At 40.9% G+C, this 20662-nt stretch overlaps 3 protein-coding genes across 3 annotated transcripts in view; 1 reads left to right on the top strand and 2 right to left on the bottom strand.

The window, feature by feature from the left end:
* The window catches only part of il15ra (interleukin 15 receptor subunit alpha), a 231206-nt gene that overhangs the window by 159942 nt on the left and 50602 nt on the right, over positions 1-20662 (bottom strand). The gene's annotated exons all lie outside the window — the stretch shown is intronic.
* Positions 1155-10389, bottom strand: cdc123 (cell division cycle 123 homolog). Its single transcript, XM_083999050.1, has 13 exons — positions 10283-10389; positions 9959-10030; positions 9517-9580; positions 9082-9114; positions 8757-8852; positions 7668-7774; positions 6492-6543; positions 5257-5332; positions 4945-5067; positions 4666-4694; positions 4476-4580; positions 4211-4348; positions 1155-1888 (listed from the first exon to the last, which is right to left on the bottom strand). Exons 1-13 carry the CDS (start codon positions 10354-10356, stop codon positions 1817-1819), a joined length of 1041 nt encoding a protein of 346 aa, XP_083855176.1. The 5' UTR covers positions 10357-10389; the 3' UTR covers positions 1155-1816.
* Positions 11409-20279, top strand: nudt5 (nudix (nucleoside diphosphate linked moiety X)-type motif 5). The gene is made up of 9 exons (XM_084000016.1): positions 11409-11451; positions 11803-11876; positions 16084-16151; positions 16248-16300; positions 16377-16484; positions 17286-17381; positions 17613-17714; positions 18685-18738; positions 19096-20279. Exons 2-9 carry the CDS (start codon positions 11820-11822, stop codon positions 19203-19205), a joined length of 648 nt encoding a protein of 215 aa, XP_083856142.1. The 5' UTR covers positions 11409-11451; positions 11803-11819; the 3' UTR covers positions 19206-20279.

Below are 20662 nucleotides of genomic sequence, written 5' to 3'. Positions count from 1 at the left end.
CAAATTTAAACTTTTGTGAGTAGTTTATATAAAATATAATAATCATCCTTTTTTTGTTGCCCTTACTTTGCATGTACAGTCTCACTGGTCAGATTTTTGCGATTCTCTTAAATGCCAAAAACCGTGTCCAGACATCAGCAGCGGCGGTGCCAGGGACGGCTCCAAGATTTTTTCTCTCCCAGTGCTAAGGGGGGGCTTGACCGATATGTGGGGGTGCTAAGAAAATGATTTTCATGACTTATTAATTAACTAGGCAAGTCTGGTGCTGTTTACAAGGAAGACGGCAAAAAATCAATAAAGGTGGATAAAGTTATATAACACATAATGGACTGCTCTGGTGCTCCTTCAAGTCCTGGCTCACGAGTTCCTCTCACAGATTCATTTTCCACATCTCCCTCTTCTTCCTTGTCCCTCTAGAAGACTGGGTCTTGAGTCTTCATTTTCTACCTGCAGTCTTTTTCGTGATCACAAAACGATCCATTGCAACGGACTGTAAGCTAGCTAGCCTTAGCCTAACGCGCAAGCATAAAAAAAGACTCCTCCCTTCCCTCACCTCACCTCCTGTCCCCTCACACACACACACACACACACAGGTTGTAGGGTACACCAGTCAATGGAGTAGGCACAGGGGATTGGATTGGAACAGAATGGCTACTTGTGAAGTTTTAAATGTTTTTCAACCTAAAAAAAAAGTTTATGTATTTTAAAATATGAAATGAAATACTTGAGAGGCTTAACTGGGGCTACACATATTTTTGACCCCCTATCCCCGGTGTAGAGCCGTCCCTGAGCGGTGCGTCTCATAGTCCAGCACAGGTCAAGTCAGGACATCACCTCCCGGTCTGGATGGTGTGTTCAGAGGCAGATTTCATTGTCACGATGATAATTAATATGAAACTTTGCCCACAAAATGTGCCTGGTACACAACTTCACCTAGGGAGCCATAACTGCTACACCACCAGCTCTTTCCATCTTCCCGTAATTGCATTCAGTCTTCTGAAGGAAAGTAAAAACCCATAACAAACCCCCTGCGCCGTGATGCGTGCACACTCATTTAGCTCCCAGCGTAATGAGAGCTTACATAAAAGCACAATCAATTTCTAATGTGCTAGTTTACGGCACCCACCAGACTGACAGCCGAGTCGATACACGACAAAAAAATTTAATGGTTTTTTCGGGAGCAACAGTCTACAGTGATGCATGATGGGAAAAACAGGACTTTGAAAAGAGCCCCGAGCGTCTCAGAGCAATGAGTGTGTCAAAACTACTCTGGGCAAATTGGCTGGAGGGGCAGCGAGCTCTGAAGGAAAATTAACAATGGCTCAGTGATGAACAACTTCAGTGTTAAATGAAGACATCTGTCACAGCCTCAGAGTACAGAGAAGTGTGTGGTGTGTGTGTGTGTGTGTGTGTGTGTGTTTGACAAATTCTGACAATAACATACAGACTTAATTTTAAAGTATAAAAGCAGGCATTCTTTTACAGTGTTGCTGAACACACACCCACTCCCCCCCGTGTGTGTCTCCCGGAGAACATTCCCACCGACGACTCAGCTCTCAGGAGGGAGAGAACAAGTCAACAGAAAATGAATCCTCAGAGTCGTTAGCACGATCCGTTCATTTAACACGTTCCATTAAACTAAAGTGAGAGAGCTGATGAGGAGATTCCAGTACGCCTCGTACTGTTACCGGGACAGGGAACACCACAGAATGAGCTCTAATGGGATAGAGGCAGAGGAGTCACTTCATGCAGAAAACGATTATATAGGGGGACTGTCGACACTAGCAGCTACTCCTCAGGTTGGAGGGGAAGTGTGTCACTGTGGAGCGTTCTCCTCCACCTCCTCTTCCTCCTCTTCCTCCTCCGACTCCTCCTGCTGACTCCTCTTCTGCAGCGAGAGAGAATAAAAAGACACATCCTCTATCAGATGAAATTCTTCTTCTTATGTTTGGCTGTGGACTATATTCTATATATACACAGTATACTAATATTCTCACATTCTATAATAATCCTGATATGAGTTCTGGTGGGTGGTGACTGTTCACACGTCTCCAAACCAATTTCCTGGTTGTTGGGGTCTGGAGAGTGGTTCATTGGAAGTGATGGTGACTGCTCACACATACTGATGTCTATGTATAGGTGCCTGGGCAGTCACTATCTCTCCTCCCTTGGGTTATTTGGGGTGTGTAACTCTTGCACACATTGCTGATGAACTGACTGCATACTTCATTTTATTATGTTAAAGAAATGTTATATAAAAATATAGTTTATTTAATAAATAAATTATAAAATCTATAATAAATAGAATAAATTATATTTAATAGATTGAGAGAGTCATGTGCAATCTCCAGATTTTTTCCTGCCTTTGAACTGGGTGGTGACAGACAAGATGAAAACTTAATGTATTTACAGATCTTAAAGGGATAGTTCAACATTTTGGCAAATTGGCCCATTGCCATAATCGCTATAGTCATAGCAGTAGGTTCATTACCTTTAATTGTAGGTGTAAGCTATTTTCAGTACGGCGGAGCGCAGCAGCTGGCTGCTCAGAGCTACGCTATGGAGGCTAATGGAATTTCTTGGTTTCCCTCATTAAACTCATCAAATACAAAATCCCAAAACTCCACAGCGCTTTTGTAGACAAGTTGTGAGCTGCACAACCACCACGCTATGAGATAATGACGGAACGATACGAAACGGAGCCGTTTTCGAGGTAAATACAGGGTAAATACGGAGACTGCTTGCTGAAAAACTGTCCCTGAACGCAACGCGCATCAGCGGTTTTGTATGAATTTACCTCGAAAACGGCTCCGTTTCGTATCGTTCCGTCATTATCTCATAGCGTGGTGGTTGTGCAGCTCACAACTTGTCTACAAAAGCGCTGTGGAGTTTTGGGATTTTGTATTTGATGAGTTTGATGAGGGAAACCAAGAAATTCCCTTAGCCTCCATAGCGTAGCTCTGAGCAGCCTGCTGCTGCGCTCCGCCGTACTGAAAATAGCTTACACCTACAATTAAAGGTAACGAACCTACTGCTATGACTATAGCAATTATGGCAATGGGCCAATTTGCCAAAATGTTGAACTATCCCTTTAAAGGGATAGTTCAACATTTTGGCAAATTGGCCCATTGCCATAATCCCTATAGTTTTAGGAATAGGTTTGTTACCTTTAATTGTCGTTGCAAGATGTTGTTTTCGAGGTCAATTCATGCAAAACCGCTGATGCACGTTCCCGTCAGGGGCATTTTTTCCAGCAAGCAGTCTCTGCATTTACCTCGAAAACAACTCGGTTTCGTAACGTTCCGTTATTATCTCATAGCGTGGTGAATGTGCAGGTGACAACTTGTCAACCAGAGCGTTTTGGAGTTGTTGGATTGTGTATTTGATGAGTTTGATGAGGGAAACCAAGAAATCCCATTAGCCTCTATAGCGTAGCTCTGAGCAGCTCACGGCTCTGCTCCGCCGTTCTAAAAACAGCTTGCACTGACAATTAAAGGTAACAAACCTACTGCTATGACTATTAGGGACTACTAGGGATTATGGCAATAGGCCAATTTGCCAAAATGTTGAACTATCCCTTTAAGGTTTGGGAAAGCACAAGGTTGCCATTAAAGCAGAAGTAAGCGATCCGGTCGTTTTGGCTAACTTCTTGTCAGCCGATGGAATTAGCAGTCCCCGCCCTCGTCCCTACGTCACCACATGCATGCGCATCCCTTGGCTGCACACATAGAGAGGACCGCCCCTTTATGCCATTCTCTCTCCTCATTGGATAAAGGTTGTAGGATACAAGGAAAGTTTTCTCCTCGGCTTACAGCAGAGCAGAGTGACTGACAGACCCGTGTTTCAGACTAAACACTCTATATAAATGATTGCTGTCGGAAGATATGACTATGTAAGACTTATATTAACACAAACATTCCGCTTACTTCTGCTTTAATGAAATGATGCATGTAAAATGTTTAGTTTATGTAACTAATAAAAGCATTTTACAATCAAAGTTTGATTTGAAATACTATTTCAATTCTAGAAGGAATTTTATTCATAAATTGCACTACAGTCCAGTTATTCATAAGCACTTGTAATGTCCCACCATTATTACTGTCTCATTACAATCAGAGGCATTGATGCCGTTTCTTTGTGTGTAAAGCCAAGAGAAGAGCTTCTCCACCACACTAAAACCCGAAGGCCAGTTTGCTTTCACACGTCCTACCAGTTTGAGGAAGTCGATGAGTTTGTAGGCGTCTTCTCCGGTCGACAGGTCCACAAAGTCCCGTGGGATTCTGTAGCTCAGACAGGGACTGGGCTGCACCGTCACCTCGCTGTTGGTGTACCGGAACGCCGGACCCTCCTGCACACACACACGCACACACACACACACACACACACACACACACACACACAGTTGCATTAAACTCAGAAACGACCCTTCTCTTCCTTTCCCAAACACACCACCAGCTGAATAAGACCTGGCTGACCTGCTGGAGAGCCGTTCCTCCTCCTGATGTCAGCTCCCCCCAGCTGAACAGCAGCGAGTCAGTCACCTCCCCAAATGGGTTCACGTCGATCAGCCACACCCTCCCCTGCAACACACACACACACAATAAATAAGTGTCAAACAGTCTGTTTGGAAATATCCTGCATAAAAATTCATGAGTGTGGCTTTACCTGGCTGTCTCTGTAGACGTCAAACACAACTGCAAAACAGAAAATCATTATTAAACACCGACTTGACTCTGTCAGCTCCTTCCACAAACTCTCAAGAGGAAAGAAAATGTTAATACTGGCTGAAATTAAAATTTAAAATTAATTACGCGAAAAATGACTGGAACGATCAATCTTTCCTCGCCTCATTAACGATGAATATTCCATAAGCTCATAAAAAGTAAAAGAGGGCTAATAGAGAGAGTAGAGGGGGGGAGGGGTGGGGGGAAGGTGGTTGCTCACAGTCCTCGTCCAGGAAGTGGTACTGGATGTGCTGGCTGAAGAACTCCTGTATGGCCTGGCTGATCTGCTCCTCCTGCTTCAGGATGTGCTGGTAATACTGTGTGTAGTCTCTCTGGGAGATAGCTGAGAGATCACACAGACACACACCATCAGACCGGCTCAAAATGAGTTTTATAATTGTTTCTAAATTAGCCCGCTGAATATATGTCCAGCCGACAATGTCATTATATCACTGTTTAAAGTTTTCAGCCATTTTCTGTGACATGTTACAGTGCAGTCGGTTGCGGATATCTTGGGTGAGGATCTACCCACCTATCAGTTTGTTTTCTTTGACAAAGCAGCGAAACTCTCCGCCTGGGATCAGCTCGCTCCACTTCCTCAGGACCAGCTGAGGAGAAAACAAGAGACACAGGTGAGGAAAAAAAGCACCGTGGTGTGTGTTCATGAGGAGATAAACACTCATATACACAGTGGATGTCACAGCTACACAACTGCAGCATACACGAGGTATTCAAATCTGGGGAAATCTAACAGTGTCTTTACTCGGTTGTCTCATCTGACCCATCAAAAACACAGATGAATGGGGGTGTTTATAAGTTTTCTCTAATGTTTACAATAGCAGAGGGTATAAAAGCTCCTGTGAGCAGCTCTGTCTACAGGACAGACTGGAGCCACTACCAGAGAGGGAGAAATGGACATGAGGTTTAACACCTGAGTTTTTTTCCCCACTTCTGGAAACAGCTGTTGGTAAGTAAAGGAATGCTCCATGCTAATGTTAGCTCTGTAGTGATAACAAAACTTACAAAAAGCTCATTTAATGACATTTAAAAAGAAAAATGAGATAGTGGGGTGGCAAGTGGCGCAGGAGGTTAAGCAGGCGGCCCCGGTTCGAATCCTGCATCGGGCGACCCTTTCCTGCATGTCATTCCCCCCTCTCTCTGCCTCCCCATTTCCTGTCTCTGTCAACTGTACTATCAAATAAAGGCAAGAAAAGCCTGAAAAAAATTAAAGACAGTGTGTTCTAATTCCGTATAGTTTCTCTTGTATTAAAGCTCCATACAGTATAAAGGCAGATGTTTATTAAAGCTCCATACAGTATAAAGGCAGATGTTTATTAGAGCTCCATACAGTATAAAGGCAGATGTTTATTAAAGCTCCATACAGTATAAAGGCAGATGTCCATGTGTAGTGTGATCAGAAAGCAGCTCTAGGTTCTATACAGTGAAAGTACTGTATCAAAGCCTCAGTCCACAGAAAAATGCACACAGCCTGTATTCAGAAACTGAGCCTTAAAACCAGTAATCGCCCACCTGAACACACCATCCAACCTTGAAGGATCTACATCTATTACATTAACTGAATCCCTCAGAAAACAGTCAGCCGATCAGAGGAGAAGCTCAAGATCAGCTGAGTGACCTGTTGTTACTAGAGCTCCATAGAGAAGCCTGACTGAGGTGTTTTTTGTTTTTAAACCACCAAGTACATCTTCTTATGGATCAAGAATTCAAATGGAGAGAGTTTCAATATGATAACATGAATAAAAATACCGCATAGTTGATGACAGGATCTGGGGAGTCCTGGTCACTGCACTGAAGGAATCTGTAGAAACACAAAATAAATACATACTGTAATATCAATGCAAAGCCAATGAAATGAAAAAAATCACGCCACGGACAGCTTGGTGAAGTTTTAAAAACTTCAACACTCCAATTATTATACTGTTTTGCAGGCTGCAGGACAACTGGCTCATTGTTTGGTCTTGGTCATCACCAACAGTCTTTTCATAAAGTATTTACACTCCTTTGGTTTTTGAAGACTTCATTGTTTCATCAAATTAAATCTAAATGGATACAACTGCTGTCCAAAAGTGAGTATTCTGACCCGTATATCAGAACTTTAAAAAGCCCTTTGGCAAGTCCGGTCTTGTTGAGACCTCAAGATGTTCTGGAGATGTAGAGCAGTTTATCCAGTTCCTCCTGACAGAACTTCTTAGGCTCCGTCTGACTGGATGGGAAGCGTCCATCTCAGTAGAGGACTCCTGGAGCTCTGTCAGAATCACTGTTGTATTCTGTTTCGTGTTTCCTCCCCGACCCGGATCCATCCTGCCCGGTTACACCTCCAGTCCTGGTCCCAGACTTCTTCCTCTTCCTACTTACTGAGGCCACTGTTCTCCTGGGACACTCCCAGCTGGAGAAACGGTTGTATACCCTTGACCCGATCTATGCCTTGTCACAATTTTGGAGGTCTACTGAGAGTTTTCTACATTTCATTTCATCCTGACATGCAGAGTGAAATGTGTGTGTGTGTGTGTGTGTGTGCTTTTCTAAATTATGTCCCATCAATTAAGCTTCCCATTTGAATTTCAACAAATCTGAAGGATCATACAAGCAAACAGGGAGCAGCTGGTCACAGTCATTATGGACTTCATCACAATTGTGGTTAGACTGATTAGCAAAACAGTGAGACATTTCACATATAATCCACAACAAATGGATTAACAAATATTCTTGGTAAGATTTTGGGTTTTTGCAGTGCGAAGTGTCCCGCTTTCAATAAAAAGAAAAAAGAATTACTTGGCTCATTCGTTGTTCCGGAGATAGATAGACGCTAAGAGTAAAACAATCTCCCCACCATCGTATATGATGGCACCGACCTCAGAGGGTTCAGTTGCTATGACACTTTGTGTTTGCGTGTGTGTGTTGATGTTGGATTTGGAGGCTTACGGTTGCGTGAGGTCGTGAGTGATAAAGTCTGAGCTTTTGAAGAGCAGAAACACATCACTGAGGCTCTGACACTCCAGGGAACTGTTCAGAGCGATCCAGTTAGCATCCTAGAAAACACACACACACACACACACACCTGTTAAGCTATGTGGTTATGAAGGTAAGTTGTTACTGCAGTGTACAAAAAACGTATTTACTCATGCTACAAATAAAAACCACACACAGAAGGTCCAAGAGACTGACGACAAGTGTTACTGATCTTCCTGTTTACACCACCTCTCATATGTCCTGTGTATGTTCAATTCCCGCCTCATCCACACTGACTGAACCCACACGTGTCATTGGGTGTGTGAATGTGTGTGTGAAAGGGTGAACGTGACAAACAGTGTAAAGTGCTTTTAGTGGTATATCAGGGTTCCCAGTCTTTGCTTGAAATCATTTTCCAGGACTTTTCAGGACATTTTCAGCTGCTACAGTCGGACAGACATGTTATTATTGGAGAAGTGTTCTTTTCAACAGTTGTCCCTTATTTTGTACACGATTGTTTCTGCGTTTACTCCTCCCTCTCATACTCTCACCCCCAGAAGTCTGATTTAAAGATGTGCAGTCTATGGCTCTGACTCATCTATTAAATAATCTCTTAAATGCTTAGAAATTATGACAAATTTATCATACAAAAACATGTTGTTTTTGTTTTTTAAACCACGTCCACTACAGCTCTGTGCTGCTCCTCTGTCACCCTCATTCTCGCCGTCCAATACTGGAAACACTCATCAACTCAAAGTCTCTAGTTTTCTCACTAGGCACTTCTTTGGAAAATAAATTCTTGGTGGGTTCTGAAAAAGTCAAATAGAGCTCTGGTTGTTAATGTCACAATGTGATAAATAATTTTCCAGGAAAATTCAAGCTTTTCCAGGACATTTTACTTTTTTTTCTAATTTTCCATGGGTTTTCCATGACTGGAAAACTGGTCAACCACATTCCAGGTTGTCCAGATTTTCCAGGACGCGTGGGAACCCTGTATATACAGTATACAGTAAGTGCAAGTCCATTTATCATTTCTGACACCGAGCTAAAACGCTGACTCACCCGAGGAGCGCTCCAGTTAAGTTTAGGAAAGACACGCCCACCCAGAGCGTTTATGGCCTCCAGCACTTTAGAGGTGAATTCTGGGAACTCTGGCGCCTGGTAGACACAACCGTCATCACATCATTAAAACATACACTTCATGGTGAGTATGGAGGTTACATGATACACACTTCTTTCAAATTACAGAGAGAAAGACGAAGAGGAGAGCCTTACACTTGTGCACATATTGGTTTAAAAAGAGTTTTATCAGGTTAGAAATAATTCATCATTTGGTTTAAGTGATTATGACAGAATGTTTGAAACAAGAAAGAGTTGATGTCCTTACTGTGACAGTGGTGGTTGTCTCATCATCTGACCACTAGAGGGGAGCAGAAAACAACACACACCAGACTTAGTTTGGACTAAATGGTTAAACTACAGATGCTGAGATCATGTGTCCACTTCCACAAATAATTCATCACAGAAATATGACGACAATCCTCCTTAACAAACGTCCAAACAAACAGAAAACATAAGACATTAAAGTAGATTTTATCTGTATTCATTAGCCTGATTCATTCTAAATGACATCTTCATTTGAAAAAGCTATTTTCTCAAGGGTTCAGTGAAAGGTTTCCATCTTAACAAGATGACAATAGTCTATTTTACAATCTATTTTAATTTCATAGTCTTTTCTTCTATCTTAAAAAATTGATCACATAGGACAAACACCGAAAAGAACCTCTAGGTGGACGAAGAGCTTTAGTTTCTGTTCCTTTACCTGAATATCTTCCTCTGCATCCGAGTTGTTGTTGTTGGTGTGTGTCTGCTGTGTGTTATGGTCACTGGAGGGAGGAGAAACCACACAGAAACACTGGTTAATGCAGCAGCTGTATGTCACGCTTGCAACTAATAAAACCTACACAGATCTGAGGATTACAGAGTCCAAGCAGTGGATTAAAACAGAGGATGATGTTGTTCTTTTCTCTACTTTTTGATGCTTTTAAATACGTTTGTTTTCATTTATATTTTCTTATTGTCTTGTTATTCCTGGTTATATTTGCCTCATGCACTGTTTTATTGTAAATTCTGTTTTGAGACAATGTGGCATGGTGATTCTATCTACACTTTAGATAAAGACTGATCGATTGGTTGATATTAAGTTCAGCTCCTTCAATAGAATGTGTGAGTATGCGTATGTGTGTGTGCGTGTGGCCTCTTACCTCCCGGAGACTACCAGTGTCCCATCGTCCAGTAAATATTCAATTACATTCTGAGGCAATGGGAGAATCAAACTAAAAAATAAAATATATATATATAAATATTATTACACATACGACAACATGTGAATACATTATACGCTATGACAACAGACAGGCGTGGGGGGAAACAACAATAACACAAGTGTTAGGATGAAGACACTGACAGTGATGGTAGCTATCTGTTTCTGTCTGCTAGCTAACGTTAGCTGCGGGCTAATTCGCCTGTTTCACCGCGACAACAATGGAGATATTTCATCTGTTTCCGAACAAACAGTCGCGGTTCACCTTTTAATAGTGTGTTTCTTGAATATCGGATACCAAACCGAAAACTGGCAGTTGACAACTTGCTCCTTCTTCATGCTGCAATATCCTGTAATGGAAAAGTGTCCATCAGTAAAAACCGTCCGGGCACCACTTTTTGAGACTCTCGGTAGCGTTTCTATTAAATACCTAAAAAATATTAAGAAACTTAATTAATTCTAATTTACAGTTGTACGCAATGAATATAACTATTTTTATTAGTGTTATATAGTGATTAGTTTGCGTTTTCAGACGGGGACGTCTTTCTGGGACGCACATGTGGGCGTAATCGAGGAAAACCCGCTGACTTGAGGCAGAGATTGTCTATGGGAGAGAGGTGTCACTCCATGCCCTAAATTAACTGCAATCGATTTTCATTCTATATTACAAATACAAATAAAAAACACTGTAAAATCCTTTCCAAATATAACATAATGAGCCCTGCTAATATTTTCAATAAGCACATTTGATAAGAAAAGTGAAGTGCCTTTGGATAGACACATTTGTAGTCAACCTATCATATTTACTGATTAACTGCAAGTTAAGAAATGTTTATTAGCATGCAAAATGTACTTACATTTGTCGGAACTGTTGAGTAAACATGTTTAAAAGCTACAATAATTGCTGAATGTAGATTTTCTTTCCTCAACTTAGCAACAACAAACATTTCAGTCTTTCCAGCTCACATTCGTTACAACAGTAACAGTAGCCTACAGTAACGTTACAAATATATGGCAGTATAACAAAGGAAAGGAGAATACAATCAAATTAACAATAAAAGAAAATAGATTTTGGTGACAGACCTCATATCCCATGAGAATTATAATTATAATTGTTGTGATAGATTATTGGTTGAATATTTCTGAATGTATGTTCATTATTGATATGCATTTCTTAATAATCAACTTCAATCAAAAACAAATTAAATGATGGTGAAGAATTCTGAAATTTGCATTTATGGATATGAAATTCCCCCAATAAAATATAAAGGTTTACTAATAGTACATAGTTTCTTTTCTTTGATAATTGCTGAATGTAGAGTTTCTTTAAAGTTGACTCAAATGACGTATGAGGTAACCGGAAGTGGTAGCGGAGTGACACCTCCGTACTTCTTCACTATCTCTACCACTACTAACACAAGGCTGGGATTTCACGTGAGTTAGGTTTAGTTCTTTTTCTTTCTCATTTTACGTGATAATTAAAAGTAGTAAAAGTAGACGAGCCCAGAGCCCGCGTGCAGCTGGGGGAGTGTGAAGCAGCGAACAAAAGTTTAACTACGAAACGAGCAGAGCAGCTGAAAGATGGGGTGTAATGGTGGCTGCTGCTGCTGCTGAACTTGTCCCGCTGTAGCAGCTAATTGAGCAACTCATGATCAGAATCGTCCCGTGTCCAAGTAGAGCTGGACCTACACACTGTGTTTGTGTGTTGTGTGAACTGTCCAGTTGGGCTCGGGCTGAATGGTGTTAATTTAAGCTTTTTAACTCGGCTCTCTCCTCCATTTACAGCTGTTCAGATACTGACAATGAGTAACTCCGAGGAACCCAAAGGGACTACAACTCCACACATAGTGAAAGAAGAGGTGAGTCCAATTTAAAGCTGCAATTACACGAAGATATAATGTAGAAATTGCTCGTTTGAAGAGGACGGAGGTACGTTTTATCAGTCTGTTTTCTGGGAATAATTGACATAAGGAGAAACCAAAAACAAGCCGTTTTTTCGTTTTTTCGTTTTGGAAAAAAAAACGGAAATCAAAATTTCAGTTCGTTTTCTCGTTTTTGGTTCTTATTTAACAAAACGACTTTACCACTCAATATTTTGTTTCCGTGGGTGGGCGGGTCCTAGTGTGCTTCCTTGCCCTGTGCCCTTCAAAATAAAAGTTCCTCAATTTAATAATGTCGACAAAAATATTACTGTAGGCTAGTCTACAGACACTATAGAGGACCCCATCACCCACAGTCAAGACTGACACGGCTTCAAATAACAATAATAGTAGGCTATTCATAATGAAAATGAGAACTTATGAAGTTATGATGACTTCAGTGTAGATGACGACGGAGGCTCACAACATATCGTGTGTATTATTGAAAGCGAGGGGTGTGTCTACAGGCTATAGGCTAGTGAGTACAGAGTGTCTACTCTGTACAGTGACAAAGACTGTACAGTAACTTCGTTCAATATACAGTAGATACTACTTCAAAGTGGCCATTTCACTCGCGGGGAGCGAGATTCACGCAACGCGTGAAATGTGACTGACAAAGTGATCACACACGAGAGCATTATGACTGATAGCTCCCCTGGTAGAACAGCTCCCTCATTAAGCTGAGTCATCCACTAGTGTGGGTTCGAGTCTCAGTTTAGGTTGTACGATTAATTAATGTGTTTTCTTTTCTCATCATCATTATGATCACATATGGCTTAAGTTTGAGCAAATAAATGAGCAAATGAACATTAATTCTCCGCCGGGCCGAGGCACCAACTTCCCTGCTTGTGTACATGTTTATAGGGATGTGAACGTGTACTTAAATATGTACACGTGTACACTGTGCATTTTCCTGGCCAGCACAGGTACCAGGAGACCAAGACCCCCTGTCATGTCGGTCCTCTATGGGATCAAATAAGGGGGCTTTCACACCTACCTCGTTTGGTCCGGACTTTCGGACTTTCCAGATAGTTCGGATCAAATTGACAGGTGTGAAAGCTCCCCCGGACCACGGTCCGGACTAAAGACCGAGTCTTTGGTCCAGCCTCAGGAGGTGGTCTCGGTCCGGACTATCCTGGACCAAGGTCCGCTGCTGCGTAGTGTGAAAGCATTTTTTTGGAAGGTTCGAACTATCAGACCAAACACAGGAAATAACGTCAGATTCGCACGTGCCGAAAAAGTAAATAAACAGAAAAAAAGGAAAGAGGAGCTGCGGCAACCGGCGGCAACACTTGGGGAGAGGAAGAGATCATATTATATCCAGATTTGGTCAGAGGGATGGGTGTGTCATTGTAGGCTACACTTGTAAACGTTTACACGGAATTAAACAGTAGAGTGTTTAATATCCCCAAACGATACATGCATTTTTTATATAGCCTATATTTTTTTTTATATATTGACCCGAATATTTTTTTTTTTTCGCCGAAAAAAGTCTGAAAAAGACGGATATTTATCAGTGGGTGACACCAAACAACATCTGCCCCAGCAAGTCAGAGCTTTTATTTCTCTCACACACACAAGTGACCTGGAGAGATGCAGCCGCATCTGACAGGAGGATCGCGTGCGCATAGCGTGTGTGTGTGTGTGTGTGTTCCCCTCCACTACACAAAACAGCTGATCGCTGCCACTCTGATCAGTGAGAGCGCGGCACAACCCTCTTTTTTTCTCTCCTTACATCAGCTCTAAACTCACTCTTCTGCACCGCGATTACAAACCACAGCGTGCTTTGCAGCAGTAGGCTATATTTTTCTTTTTCTTTTCTTTTTTTTTTTTTTTACACATATTTCTATTTTATTTTTTTCAGAGCACTTTCTATGCGCTAACGTCAGACGCACGCTCATCCGTCATGACGTCGGTAGATCCTTTAGTCCGCTGTCATAATAGCAGTGTGAAAGCGAACTTTACTGGACTATATGGAAACAATGTAACAAAAAAAAAAATTAAGTCCGGACCTTGGTCCGGACTATTAGGTGTGAAAGCGCCCTAAGGGTCATAAAGATTCTGTACTTGTACAATGATGTTCAAATGTGTGGGCACCGGGTTGATTGGCAAGTCAGTAAGCAATGTGCTGATTGGCTATTCATTCAGCCGTCAAAACAGGGTCAAAATTCGTACTTGTAACTTGAGTTTTGTAAACTTGTAACTTCAGGGTCGTACTTGAAGGTGGGAAATTTGTGTGTCCGTCGGATTTAGTTTTACATGTAGATATTCCCATGGATAAAAATATGTTTTACACATGCACAAACTATTTTTACAAATTCAAAATTTTGTTACACATGCACAAAATCTTTTTACAACTTCAAAACTTTGTTGCACAAGCACAAAATCTTTTATACACCTTCAAAACTGTGTTACACATGCACAAATTGTTTTTACACGGGCACAAAATATTTTTACAACCACAAAACTTCATTACACATTTGAACATCATTGTACAAGTACAGAATCTTTATGACCCTTATTTGATCCCATAGTCCTCTACCCTTCCTGATCCGCCGCAAGTTGCAAGAGCCCCACGGAGCCCAGTCTCTCCCTCCTCTCCCACACTTCAGCACCTGTCCTGGGCTGTCACTCTGCAGGGACGGCGCGTGTCATAAGCCGTTGGAGACAAATACGTATACTACACGCAGGGAAGTTGGTGCCTCGGCCCGGCGGAGAATTAATGCTCATTTGCTCATTTATTTGCTCAAACTTAAGCCATATGTGATCATAATGATGATGAGAAAAGAAAACACATTAATTAATGGTACAACCTAAACTGAGACTCGAACCCACTCTATTGGATGACTCAGCTAAATGAGGGAGCTGTTCTACCAGGGGAGCTATCAGCCATAATGCTCTTGTGTGTGATCACTTTGTCAGTCACATTTCACGCGTTGCGTGAATCTCGCTCCCCGCGAGTGAAATGGCCACTTTGAAGTACTGTATATTGAACGAAGTTACTGTACAGTCTTTGTCACTGTACAGAGTAGACACTCTGTACTCACTAGCCTTTAGCCTATAGCACACCCCTCGCTTTCAATAATACACACGACACGATATGTTGTGAGCCTCCATTGTAGTAAAGCCCTCAGATCTACTCTTCATGTAATAACTGCGCCACCTTGTGGCTAAACATCTACACTGAAGTCATCATAACTTCATAAGTTCTCATTTTCATTATGAATAGCCTACTATTATTGTTATTTGAAGCCGTGTCAGTCTTGACTGTGGGTGATGGGGTCCTCTATAGTGTCTGTAGACTAGCCTACAGTAATATTTTTGTCGACATTATTAAATTGAGGAACTTTTATTTTGAAGGGCACAGGGCAAGGAAGCACACTAGGACCCGCCCACCCACGGAAACAAAATATTGAGTGGTAAAGTCGTTTTGTTAAATAAGAACCAAAAACGAGAAAACGAACTGAAATTTTGATTTCCGTTTTTTTTTCCAAAACGAAAAAACGAAAAAACGGCTTGTTTCTGGTTTCTCCTTATGTCAATTATTCCCAGAAAACAGACTGATAAAACGTACCTTGGTCGAAGAGGTCTCCAACTCTCCATTAGTGCTGGACACACTCTCCAACGTCACCACAGAGCTCAATCTGCTCCTTTCAGTGCAGATCATCCATGTAAAAGTGAAAGTTGTTATTGGAGAAAAGGGAATCCCCAAGAAAGGAGTGGAAATAAGGATGGAAGGAGTGAAAAAAAATATTTTTATTACTATTAGGTACTTCTCATTTACTCTACTTTATGATTAATTGTGAGTTTATGCCTAATTTTTGTCTTTGTTCCCTGTGTGCAGTATGGGTATGTTCTATGTATTTAGAAAATTATGTACGAGATGAGGATAATGCTGTATAGAATCAATTAAAAAAAGTTTATTATAGGTAATAATAATAATTTTTAAAAAGTGAAAGTTGTTCAGTCAGATTGACTCAAACTTCTGGATCACCTGTTTTCTGAGAAATCCTGATACCTCAGACCAGATCACTCTGCTCCATCTTTATCTAATGAAGCAGCATGAGGACACTGACAGTGGAGGAGTTCACAGTGTGGTGTGATGTGATGTGTAGTGGAGTCAAAAGTACACTACTCTGTGTTCCAGCTCATAGCAAAAGGGAATTGGGTGAAACTGGAGAAGACCACATACGTGGATGTGGCTGGAAGCACCAGGTACTGTACCGTCACACACCTAACACAGACCCACAAAATCAAACAGTTTCCCTCTCTGCTGCTTTCAGTTTCTGTTTTCCGTTTTCATCCTTCCAGGACCTGGGAAACCGTGAAGAGGACGACTAGGCAGACCAACACTGAGGCAGATGGTGAGCATGTCCGTCTCGTCTTTCTCTTGTTTGACAAGGATGAGGTGGGCGGGGTGTTAACACAGTTTTCCTGCAGGGGTGGGAATCATCGCGCTCCTGAAACGGACGCTCCACAAAGACTGCGTGGTGATGGTGAAGCAGTTCCGTCCTCCTCTGGGATGCAACAGTTTGGAGTTTCCTGCAGGTCAGAAAGTTTTCCCATTGCCATAATCCCTATAGTTTTAGGAGTAGGTTTGTAATTGTAATTGAATTGTAGGTGCAAGCTATTTTTAGAACGGCGGAGCAGAGCCGTGAGCTGCTCAGAGCTACGCTACGGAGGCTAATGGGATTTCTTGGTTTTCCTCATCAAACTCATCAAATACACAATCCAACAACTCCAAAACACTCTCATGGACAAGTTGTGACCTGCACATTCACCACGCTATGAGATAATAACGGAACGTTACGAGACAGAGTTGTTTTTGAGTCAAATACAGAGACTGCTTGCCAAAAAAACAACCTGACGCTTTGGAGTTATTGGATTGTGCGACAAGTTGTGACCTGCACATTCACCACATTATGAGATAATAATGTAATGTTAGAAGACAGAGTTGTTTTCTAGGTAAATTCATGCAAAACTGCTGATGCACGTTCCTGTCGGGGCAGTTTTTTGGCAAGCAGTCTCTCTATTTGACTCAAAAACAACTCTGTCTCGTAACGTTCCGTTATTATCTCATAGTGTGGTGAATGTGCAGGTCACAACTTGTCCATGAAAGCGTTTTGGAGTTGTTGGATTGTGTATTTGATGAGTTTGATGAAGGAAACCAAGAAATCCCATCAGCCTCCGTAGTGTAGCTCTGAGCAGCTCATGGCTCTGCTCCGCCGTTCTAAAACTAGCTTGCACCGACAATTTAGGGGAGACCACAGAATGTTATTTTTTTGGTAATAGTACAGACTTCTTCTGTTTAACTTGTGAATATGGGTGTTACCTCCTGTCTTTGCCCAGGCTTGATCGACGAGGGGGAAACTGCAGAAGCTGCTGCACTCAGAGAGCTGAAGGAAGAAACCGGCTACAAAGGGGAAGTAGTCGGAGTGACTCCAGGTATCATCGCCCACACACACACTGGACAATTGATTGCATTAGCTTGCCTGTCCCGTCTGTATCTTATCTCCTGTGTGTGTGTGTTTTCGAGAGGTTCAGGGGTCCCATACGCATTTTTTATCTACAGGGCAGCCGCTGCAGCACTGATAGATTCTATAGAATAGAATATAGAAAGCCTCTGAGGCGTGTGAGTGTCGTGTTACGTAATGTTTCTGCTTGCTTTGATCGTAGTGACGTGTCTGGACCCCGGCCTGTCTAACTGCACCACCCAGATCGTCATGGTCAACATCAACGGAGACGAAGCGGAGAATATTAACCCCACACAACAGCTCGGTGAGAAAACAGGAGGGATTCACGATACAATTATGATACAGTTACGATACAATCCAATATACCTTTCATTGTCCCTGTAGGAAAATTATTGAGCTTAGTGGTGCTGCATACATTATCTCTTTATCTTTAATCAATAAATAGATAAAAACAACATGAGCATCAAAAACAGATGGATATAATGATGAGCAGTAATAAAAGCAACATTGAATCAATAAATATCATAAGAGGCAAAACCAGTGAAAAACAATTAAATAGATAAAAATAAACAATAGAAATATTGAGTTATAGCAGGAGGTTAAGTATTGGGTTAGGGCTAGTTTTTATTGAGGAGGCTGATGGAAAATGGCACAATTTTTTTTTTAAACAATTGAATCTATGCTTGAGCACCGTGTATTGATAAAAGGACCATTAAAATTCCATAAAGATAAGTAATAGATCGTGGTATTGATCCATCATCCCTATATATGTCTATCAGTGATGCTGCTAGCTGTACATCTCTGATCTGTCTCCTCCTTTTTTTTTAAAGTTCAAGAAGTGTAGCATGTTTCCTGATGAGTAATCATGTTGGATAATCACAGTCTGAATATTGATCAAAATATTTGTCAGGATTTTTTATTTTTTTTTGCTGTTATGGAGCTGGCAGCTCAGTTTCAACCCTCTGATTTTAAATCTATTATTTTTAATTTAGTGTTTAATTTCTATGCATTGAATACACATGAATATATCTGTTAATTAGGACAGTATCAACACAGGAGTTTAACCCAATCCCCAACAACATCACTTTTTTCTGTCTTTGTACTGCATGTTAAGAATATATTTACCTGTGAATAAAAAAAAACACATTGGCTAATCCTCTCTTGTGTTCTCCTACAGGTGATGGAGGTGAGTTATGTTTATCACTTTTCAGAAATATTCTTCTTCCATAATAAAGCAGGTCATCTCACAACCTTTTTTTTTCTTCCTCTTGTAGAATTCGTTGAAGTCATTCTTCTACCTCTCGATGAATTCCAGACAAAAATAGATGGTGAGACCTCAGTTTCTTGACCAACAGACCACACTGACCTGTAGTGTTGTTTTTGGCGTCCAGTTTTAACTCTAGTTTTTAACATTCGAATGTTATTTCTTCTCGTCTCGTTTTGGTCAAAGAAAATGAAGAGACATTTTAGCAGATTATGTTTTTTATTTTGTAAACCACATTCAGTCTCTTTTTTATTGTCAACAATATTGCATTATTTATTTAGTTGTATTTATCATTACATGACCACCATCTTGTCTTGTTTTCGTCACGTGATAAAAGTTAATCATCGATGATATTTCATCATAATTTACGTTGACAAAAGCAACACTGCTGACCCGACATTGTGCTTGTCTGTTTCTCTAGACCTGCTGAAGAAAGAGAAAATCATGGTGGATGCTAAAGTTTACATCTTTGCCATGGGGATGGTTCAGGCCTTCTTCAAACCGAGGGAGCTGCCCGTCCTGAAGCAGTGAGGCCGTCCAGGCTGAGGATGAGAGGAAGAGATAGTCTTTTCTGTTACACAGGGCTCCTACACAGGCCTGCAACATTTGGAAATGTATTCAAATTGATTATTTCCAAATTCTAATGAGACAAAATAATTAATAATCACTATTTGCGGTGTGAGTTTAGACCCCATGCAAGCTCCTCTTTTTAATATTTGTGTCTATGAGGTGAAATGACCATACAGAGAGCAAGATGGAAAATCAAATTAAGAAATTAGAGTCTTGAACGCAGCCTTGGATGGAGATCCTGAAGCTATGAAGGAGCCCTGTTTATACTAGATGTACTGGACCACGTGTTGCTCTCAGTATGGAGGTACCACAACACACCTGAAGGCCAAGAATATACTCTGGTGACCAACTCTCAGGCTGTTTGGACACTTCAAGCAGACTGTGTTCCAGGCTTTAGTCTTGTACGCCTTGAGTGACTAACAGTCATTTCCAGGATTTTATGAGATTAGATGTAGTTTAATGGGATGCAATTCATTGTGATTTTTATTTTGTGTCTGCAAAACATTCCTTCCATGTGCTAACACAATATTTTTCTGACTTTAATCATCTCATCAGAGTATTTACACTCTTAAAAATCGGCTGTAAGTGAACTGTAATGCAACATTAGCCTGATTCTGTTCAAGATTTCAGTGGTAAATATCAGGCTATAGAGATCCATCAATCAATGATTGAACACACGTGTCTGACTTCTGTAATTTGACTAAAGGCCTCCTGGGTTTGAAAGAATTCACTCTAACACTAGAAAATGTAAATAACCCATTGTCGCTAAATAATGACAGTAACATATTTTGGTTTATTAACATGAATAAAATTAGTTTTTTTTTTGTTTTTTTGTTTTTTACTTCTGGTGCCACTGTATTGTACAACAGAGGTACAGTATTGATAAAGTCAGTCACTGATTAATAAGAAATATTTGATGCAGTGCCTTGAACCCCATGCTGGTGCAATTAACTGGATACTGATGTTTAACTGGATACTGATGTTGAACTTACTCTGGAAACTAGTAATTACTGACAAAAATAAATGTGATACTACCTTTGCTCTTACCACAGTCTGGGCTTCTTTCTCACACTGACCTCTCTGAATGGAACTCCTTTTTTTATGATTATGTATGTGTGATACCTGAAGTGGTTACAGTTTAAAGCTCTATTACTTGAGTCAAATGACTCATTCATATACTATATATTATCCTGATCAGATACAACTTCATTATGTGAGAGTGACAGATTCTTTCTTGAGTATTCAAATCTACATTTTTATATAAACATTTTTGTAACAACCAGCTAACTGACTAAAACTGTAGGATATGGTACATCAGCAGCCGAAATAGCCATAAAAACAATAATTAAAGCACCATTTTCACATTTATTTTTCTACACAGCAAACATTAATGTCCACATGAATCTTTATTTCTATAC

Source organism: Trachurus trachurus (genome assembly GCF_905171665.1).
Source record: "Trachurus trachurus genome assembly, chromosome: 23".
In the NCBI taxonomy this organism is placed as follows: domain Eukaryota; kingdom Metazoa; phylum Chordata; class Actinopteri; order Carangiformes; family Carangidae; genus Trachurus; species Trachurus trachurus.
Note: the sequence above shows the minus strand (reverse complement) of the source record. Positions and strands in the feature narration are given on the sequence as shown.